An 8,613-nucleotide genomic window follows, 5' to 3' on the forward strand; every position below is an offset into this window, starting at 1 on the left:
TTTTTTTTTTTGTCTCTAGATTATTACCATAGGTGTTATCCTCTGTCAGTGCATCTCCATGGTTATCCTCTACAGACTTTTTCTATCTCATAGTCTATATTGGGAAGTATCTTCACTGTCATCGGTGACATTGCCACTAACAGTATCCTCTGGACATAAAAATCGACATCACTTCTGAGATGTTTAGGAAGAATACGTTATGTAATAAATGTGCAATAATGACTTAAATATACAGGTATTTTTGTCACAGATGTGTGATGCATTGGTTTCACTGGAAAACTGAGTGATAATATCAGAGCACTTCACAGACCTGTGGTCATAGACCTGGTCTGACAAGGTCCATAGATTAATCTGTTAAAAGTATTGTGGACTGGAAAAATCCATAATTTGAATAATTTTATAAATAATGTTTATGTGTAGCATGTGGTATTGAGCTGTATCATGGAAAAGTACATTTAATCTTTTCTCTCCCACTCAAAGACACAAAAAAATGTCCTTACTTTGTATCAATACTAGGTTTGAAGGTGTTATAAAATGCAGTTCTTAAAACATCTACAAGCTCAAACAAGTCTGAAATAGGCCAGTTGTGAAATTGGTGCGATGCGTAATGATGAGTACAAGTTCTTTTATTTTCATGCTTTAGAGAAAATGCATTTTATGTATAAGTATTAAAGAAGGAGAAACAAAAGAGGGAGAGTCCTCTAAAAAACACGTTACATGTTCACAACTGACCGCAAGAAACTGTCCTTTATTATTGGTGTGAAAGACAATACTTTTTCCAACTAATGTTCATACTGGGTAAAATTTTAATGGGAATGAAAATAGGGTTTATATCTGCCCCCTTTTTTTATTTTAAATAAATATTTCATCCAGTAATGAAGGTCTAAATAGTATTTGAGGCTTAGAAGACATAGCAACATAAAGGTAATTAAAACTGCAGGCTTGCATCTTTTAAAGAAAAAAAAAAAAAAGCAAAGAAAATGGAATGGGTGATGTGGTACTAGAATTTTAATCCTGATATAATTCATTTCTGTTACATTGAGGATTCAATCATAATTAAGCCATATACACAGATTAAATTAACAGAAGCATTTCAAATAAATGTTGGTTTCAGTCATCAACTACCCATGAATTCCTGCCCAAGGATACTTAATCAGGATTAAATTTTCTATGAATAATTGAAAAACAAAATACTCACTGGATTTGTTATAATCCATGTTGGCACTGGGTTCTAAGTAGTTGCCATCTTCCATCCATTGTAATAAAGCCATACTACTTTGTGATGCCCTAGCATTCAGAAAGCCAGTGTAAATATATACTTTACTGAAGTGCCTATTTATTGAGTATGATTAAATCATGCTGACATTTTTTTTTCCTTAGTAATAAGAACATACCTATTGCCATTGTGACTGAAATCTTTCTTTTTGGATTTAGTTTAGTATTTATCAATTTTAGACTTTTCATACATGTGTATTTCTTCACAACATGGATTTTATTTTCTAGTACATGAATGTTTGATTCTTCTTAACAGTGTGTATTTAATTATGTCTCTATGAAAATGTGAAGACACTGGGGTTGTAGCTTTAAAATAGCCCTAACTTTTCTATTCATGTTTGCCTCAGTTGTGAGCATAGTTGAAACCTAAGTCTGTTCCATTTTAGTTTAGAGGCAAAACTAGACATTTCCCTTTGACTACGGCAAAATGGCAACATGACAAAGTTGCTCATTAAATCATCTCCTTTCTTATTGTTTGTAATTCAGATCAAGAATGGCAGGTTGAGGCTGGAAAAGATGAGATATTATGATTTCACACAATCTTCAGAATGATTAAAAGATTAATTATTACATTCCTCTGATAACCACACAAAAATATTATTGGTTAAAACTTCAGTCTTTATTTCCCTGCTTATCTCTGTACTTTTCATCTTCCCAAGAAAAAAGCATCCTGTTTTTGATAAGTCTCCAATAATGCAGTAGAAGAGTTCTATCTGTCCTCATGTATAAGACAAAATTCACACATAAAATAGAATTTTCTGCTAGACTCAAGAATGACTTTACAGTTTATGATCCGTCATGATACAAGTTTTAATCTACGGAGAAAAACCTGTGTGTGACTTTCAGAAGAGGCACTCTATTTGTTTTACTCTCCAGAAGTATTTTCTTACTTCCTGTAGTCTCTCTGACTTCAATTGGTCAGTATTAAGGTAAATGGTATCTTAATTTCACTTTATAAATATACCCTACAATTCATGAAGTGAATTCATAGTTAAATCTGAGTGCAAATACAAAGCATAAGATGTCTCTTAATCTTTTCCAGATTGCCCTGTAAATCAACAGGTAACATTATCCTCTTAGTTTGCCATTGAACCCAACAATTTGAGGATAAAATTTTAACTTTGCTATTAATATAACTGTAGCAAGTAAGTATCACTTTTTCATGGTAAGGGGTACAAAGGCCCCAGGTCTATTCGCATTCTTTCATAACCAACACTCACCAGCTTTATGTTATTAAATCATTAATGTGTACTGTACCAGTAGGTCATTATGAGTGCAAGATGTCAGATGGTACTGGATATCTTTGGGGGCAGTCTTCAGGTATGACTAATTTACAAACCTGTACTCTAGCTTGAAGCTTACTGCCTCTGGATGATGCCTGAAGAGTGGTTTTGAATATGTGAAAGCCTGTCTCTTCTTCCTAACTTACATCTTCTGAGAGGCCAGCTGATAAGACCTTGCTTTTTTCATGCTTATTTGCACAGTTACCCATTTTATGAATGTGGTTTCATAACCTCATCTTGAAAGAATAGCTTACAGCCTCCTTTCAGGTGTCTTTGATCAGTGCATCCTGATTGGAAAAATTTTTTCCTTCTCTTTTTCTAAAACATGCTTTAAAAAAAAAAAAAAAAAAAAAAAAAAAAGTTTTCTGTCACAAACTGAGGCTTTTGCATACATATGAGGAGCTTACTATGCACCCTACATCAGCTGTGTGTTAGGCAACAGCAGTGAACAAGAGCGTTCCTGCAGCAAGCCTGTTGTCCCCGTAAGTGGTTTGTGCCCCCCGAGAGCCGCTGCATACCCAGGAATTCTCAGGGATTGATGGCAGCTCCCTGCCACATCGCCACTGCAAGGGGCTGAAGTGTGTTCCCGCAAAAGCTGTGCTGCCGCTGCAGGCCGTAATGAACAGCACTGTTTAGTTGAGGTCAGATGATGACATCTCACTTGAGAGTTTCTGTGCATTATGCAGTTCTGTTTTAAATGAACTTGCAGTCACAAACTGTACTAACTATTGCCCATGCATTTTGGTGCTTGGAAAAGCTAAGTGTGTATTGACACAACTGCAAACTGAAGTTGGTTGTGCTCTGAAGAAATCCACTTCCGTGTGTGAGAGAGCATCTCCTTGCCAGCCATCACCTTTTCTACTGGCACAGATGCCAGTTTGCATCAATTGTGGTTTATTGGTTGTGGGGGAAGATCACAGTTCAGGAGAAATGAGGGTGAGATCACCAACTCGGTCTACGAGACCCCCCACAGGCTGTGTGGAGGGATCATCTTGCATTGCTCTCAATCGGTGATGTGGAAGCTGGAGCAGTTCTAGGGCTCATCACAAGTCCCTTAAGCTATTTGCTCCCCTTCTGTATACAGTCTGTTTATTGTACACTTATTTAAAATGCTTCAGGTAGGAAAATGAACATTTACCATTAAATATATGTAAATGGAAGTGGAAAGGCTTGATTGGAAAAATATCAAGTTTCTAATACATATTACTATACTGAGACCTCCCACACAAGACGAACATTTGTAGTTAAATCTAATGAATATTCCTTTCTAGTTCCTGTGCCAATGGAGAGCCATGGAAGTATCAAAATCTTTTTGTTTGCATCTCGATCCTCTACAGAACTGGAAGAATATTTTATTTGCTTTGGCTCTAGTTTATTCTGTGCAATGTTATGCCTCTAGTCAATACAATAAATGTTTATTGGGTTGGCCAAAGCTGATGTTATGCCATACCTTTTAACTCTTCTTGTGCGACTATGCAATGTACAAAGAGCAGGTGATCCTTGCAAATGTCAAACATTAAAAAATAAAGTATTAAGCTGTTTTTCAAAGGATCATTCTTTTCTAACTGCAACTAGACTGTGATTTTCCAGTGAACAGTAAGTTCCGATTCCAGTTTTTCTTAAACCATTATTTTCTGCAAATCTTTTTTCCTGTCTTGATAATTCCATCTCTCCCACCATGCGCTGTCTTTGCCCTCCCCTCTCCCCCCCTCTCATACATACGATTTTGAGTGTAATGGGTGTCATTTCTCTCTCTATCTCGCCCATCTGTTCCCACAATCAACACTCACAGTCCAGCCCCTACTTTGCATCCAGTATGCGTATTCTCTTATCCTTGGTCTGTTTTGATTTCGCGCTTTTCCTGTCTCTCCTTTGCCCTCTCTACCATGTCTTTAGTCTCCCTAGCCATCAGAAACCTGAGGGGTGTGGTTTGACATCGCAGCTACTTTGGGCTGTTAGCTGCCAAAAAAAGTGTCCCCGTTCCCCTGGCTACACACTGCTCTTACTACTCTTGAACTGACACTGGCTGTCACCTAGCAGTTTAAGTAAGGAGTTAAAACTGCTGGAAAACTCAGGCTTTAGCAGCAGCAGGAGAAAAAACAAATTAGTTCTCAGTGGTTTTAGCTCACCGAACCAGGTCATCAGGATATGATGAGTACCAGTGGCACTGCTGGGGAAGGGGCAGAAAAAGTACATTGAAGAGGGACAAGATCCCCTTTAGAAGGGCAGCTGCAATGTCAGTCAGTCTTTTGCAAACGGGCATGAGCCTTGTAACTCCTCCATCTCTCCTGTATGTCTTCTGCTGCATTTTACATGCTTAGGATTGGCCTGCCCCTTCCCAACAGCTCTCTTTCAACAATAGTGTAGTGGAAAAAAAAACAAAAACACCAACAACAAACCTGTTCAGCTGCTTTAAAGTATTTTAAAATTAACAGGGTCAGTTGTGCCTTTGCAACCTTACAAAAAGGGCCAGGAGGTATCATGAGCAGACCCCAGTTTGAGGAAAGTTTTAGGGGAGAAAAGACAAGCGCCATGAAGACAGCTGTGACTTGAGTGGGTGCCAGTTTTTTCAACGGATGGAAGCACTGTGGTAGAAGGCAACCCACGAGGTCACACGGCTTTCCACAAGGTCTGCCTGGGGGTGGGGAGAGACTTAATCTAAACAACTGCAACCCAAAGAGCAAAGGTTTCCAGCAGCGGGTCCTCTGGAAGGCTACTTCTATCGTTTTGTTAACCTGCTGAGATGTGTGACTTTGTGGGGCTGTGGTAGGATGGCGAGGATCTGTCTCACCTCATGGTCAAGTGCTAACAAGTTGGCCCAGGCTGGCAAGTGAGTTTGGCTTTTAATCCTAATGCAACAACACCCCCCTAAAAACTGATTGAGGGAGACTGCACATGAGCAATCACTGGAATCTCTCCTTTTTTTTGATAGAGCTAGATAGTAGCTAGAGCTGAAAGGCTGTACCTGTGCCTTGTTAGAGTGGGTACTTTTTTTGCCTAGTTTCTGAACCTTTGAGCCTCTTTTCAAACAATGGCCTTGTTTTCAAATCAAATTTTATAAAATGAACATTGGAGTTGTTAAGAAGAGATCAAAATTTACATAAGACTTCTATTTAACCTATTACCTATGAAAATTTACTTCAGGCTGAAACTTGTAAGTTTACAGCATACAAAACAAATGGTTTTTTAAATTTCCTTACTTATGAGTACCTTAAATTGTGTTTTCTAAAAGGGAAAAAAAGAGATCTTGGAACCTTACCAGTTTAATTTGCATTTTGGCTCAGATGTAATTCAAAATAGATTAGATTAAAAAAGGAAATTTGGCAAGTGATTACTCAATTACATGATTTTACTGCTTTGGTATTTTGAAAATAAAAATGAACAGATCTGTTTTACTTTGAAAAGTGCCTGGTGCACGTGTGCTGTAACCACTTTTCAGAAACCATATGGAAGGTTCCCTACACTGCATATGGCAATGCTACCCAGAGCTCAGATATGTATTCCTGCGATAGACTACACAGGGTCTGGTTGGGTCAGGGACTTTAATGTATACATTCAGATAATACTGTATTGAAACAATGCAGGGTAATTAGTTTGGTGTGTAAAACACAAGTTCACAGTGATGGGGCTGCATTGCTCCTTTTTCACAGAAAGGGACTAAAATTGTTTGGAGGTACTGCTGGGCCAGCAAGTTAGGAGGAATCTGAGGAAGGGATACAATTTATATAGCATCTATATTGTGCAAGATATAAGCAGTATCAACAGATACCTTTAAAATATTTCATCATCTTGAGCTGTGGATATTCGACTTCTGTGCCTTCCTCCTTACCCTTGATTCCCATGCGGTCATGACTCCAGCACTTCACTCGTAGCTGCTCATCTCTAGCCTTCATGCCAAGGGGAGGAAGCCTCTGCTGACTCCTGGAAGACCAAGCAAGTGGTGACAAACTCCCTAAAGTTAGCACTGATCCTCCAAGGGGTGAGGGATGTGACAGACCTCTGCCTTAAACAGAATCATCAGGGTTGTCTGTTACTTCCATCACCCTGTTTTCATCAGCAAAGTGGTAGGGGGAGAGAAAGCATCTGTCCCTCCATCACTGATGCATCCCCTTGGAGTGCCTGGGGCTGTATTTGTTGCTCTCAGGTCTCTGATAAATGCAACAGTTCCGCAAATTTATCTTCGTTTACTGTGATCTGATCACTCGCCTGTCTTTCTCTACAGAGCCGTTTTGGTTCTTGAAAGCTTCTCCACACACATGTGTGAAGCTGTCCCTTCAGTGCAAAGTGCCATGATCTGTGTCAGCTCCTCCAGCACAAAGCCAGCTTGCGTCATGGTGAATTCAATCAAGACAACAGCAACTTCAAATGACAGAAACCTTGCTTAGTGCCACCCCTGCTCTGGAAAACTGTAGCTCTTCCAGTTGGTTTTAGTGGGGATTAAAATTCTCCGAATGTTAATCTTGGTGTAGTTACAGTGGTGCAGACCCAAAGTCATGACGCACGAAGAGCAGAATGTGACAGGGAGTTGTTAGAAATTAATAAATACCTTTTGAAACAGTGGCAGGGAATGGGGGTGACGGATTACAGGATTTCACTTGACTATCGATCCTGTGAAGCTTCAGCAAACTGGCCCTGTCTGAAGAGGGGACACTGCATAAATGTCCCTCACACAATGCTTGTTGTGGAGGGTCAACCGTTCTGCCATCACTGTGGGGAGACCCTGCTTCTATCCCACTGTTTTAAGAGTTAACATGGCACATGAGACTTGTTTGCCCTCTGTATGTCTTGGTTTCATCCTACTGCCTCTTACAAGTAGCAGGTTTTGGCTACTACATACCTGATGGTCGGCAGACCTACTCCTGAGAAGTCTGTGAGATGAACCTTTGCTGTTCAAAATAAAGCTCTTCTCAAGACCGTTTTAATTTCCCTCCTGTCTTCACTTTTCTCCTGTTTAAATACCAAGTGATGGCTTTCAGGAATGTCCACTGCCATGCCATTGTCACTGGTGTCATCGGCACATGATCGTTGCCGCTTCTCATCAGGAACTGAAAACGTTTGATTTTTCCTTCCTTTCTACCTTTGTGGGGACAAAGGAAAAGCTCAGACCCTACTCTCTATGCCTCCAATGCAGCAACCTCTGCTGGCACTCTGTCTATGGCCTGACTCACTCTGGGGCTGACAGATGGGCAAAGCACCAAACCTTTATCCCACGACAAGAGAGGAGCTGACAGCTGTCATCAGCCCGATATATTTCTGCAAGGGGGAACTGCCGTGCACTTACCAGAAGAGAAAAAAAAAAAAAAAAAAAAAAAAAAAAAAAAAAAGCGTTTTCTAACCACTGAGTTTGTGACTGTGAGTTTCAATTTCTTATCTCTGAGGTCTGTTACCAGAGACCAAAACGTGCAGCGGTGTGTATATGCGGATGGCACCGATGCAAGTGACTCTGTCGTCATGCGACAACATGTTTCTTTGTTGGAAGAAGCAGCAAATCTGGGGCTTCTGTTCTGAAGATGAAAATAGGATGATAGGACCGGGGTGAGGGGAAATCACTTGCCGGGCACCATATCCTGGTGGAATGTATTATTCAAAGTCTGGATTTTGCGGCTAAGTCTTAAATTAACCTTGAAGTTATCTGAAAAGTCTCTTCTTCCCTGTCGAGTATGTGGTTATCCCAAGCAGGTGCCCTCGCTACTTACGCATCTCACCCCCCAGCCCCGGCTCTCGGGCGTGCCAGAGAAGGGAAACGCAAGCAGCGTCTCAAGAGGCGGTTTAGAAGTTTATCGAGGTTAATTCCGTGAAGTGCGACGGGGGCAGTGCAGGGCTCCCGAGGACCCGCACCCCTCCTCGGCGTCGAGGGTGACACCCGCGGGTCTCTCCGTGAGGGGAGGAGAGGTGGGCGCCGCAGGCCCGCGCCGGTTGCGCTTCCCTCCCGGGGGGGTGGAAGTTCCTCCGCTGGGGAAGGCGGCTCAGGGAGGAAGGAGGCAACCTCATCGGGACACCTCGGAGACCGGGGCTGCTCCGGCTGCCCTCGGCGGGGAGGCCGGGCGGGGACGCC

At 41.2% G+C, this 8,613-nt stretch overlaps 1 protein-coding gene across 3 annotated transcripts in view; it reads left to right on the forward strand.

The window, feature by feature from the left end:
• GPR180 (G protein-coupled receptor 180) overlaps window positions 1-8,120 on the forward strand; it is a 28,636-nt gene extending 20,516 nt beyond the window's left edge. For 2 of the 3 annotated variants that reach the window (XM_026854173.1, XM_026854192.1), the window contains one exon: window positions 20-1,025. In XM_026854173.1, coding sequence (XP_026709974.1) covers window positions 20-178 — 159 coding nt within the window. In that variant the 3' untranslated portion in view covers window positions 179-1,025. Of the gene's footprint in view, window positions 1-19; window positions 1,026-6,780 lie in introns of those variants that run through there. The other variant, XM_026854183.1, reaches the window with a different exon arrangement.
• The last annotated feature ends 493 nt before the right edge of the window (window positions 8,121-8,613 follow it).

Source organism: Athene cunicularia, assembly GCF_003259725.1.
Source record: "Athene cunicularia isolate RWA chromosome 1 unlocalized genomic scaffold, athCun1 chr1_part1, whole genome shotgun sequence".
Lineage (NCBI taxonomy): Eukaryota > Metazoa > Chordata > Aves > Strigiformes > Strigidae > Athene > Athene cunicularia.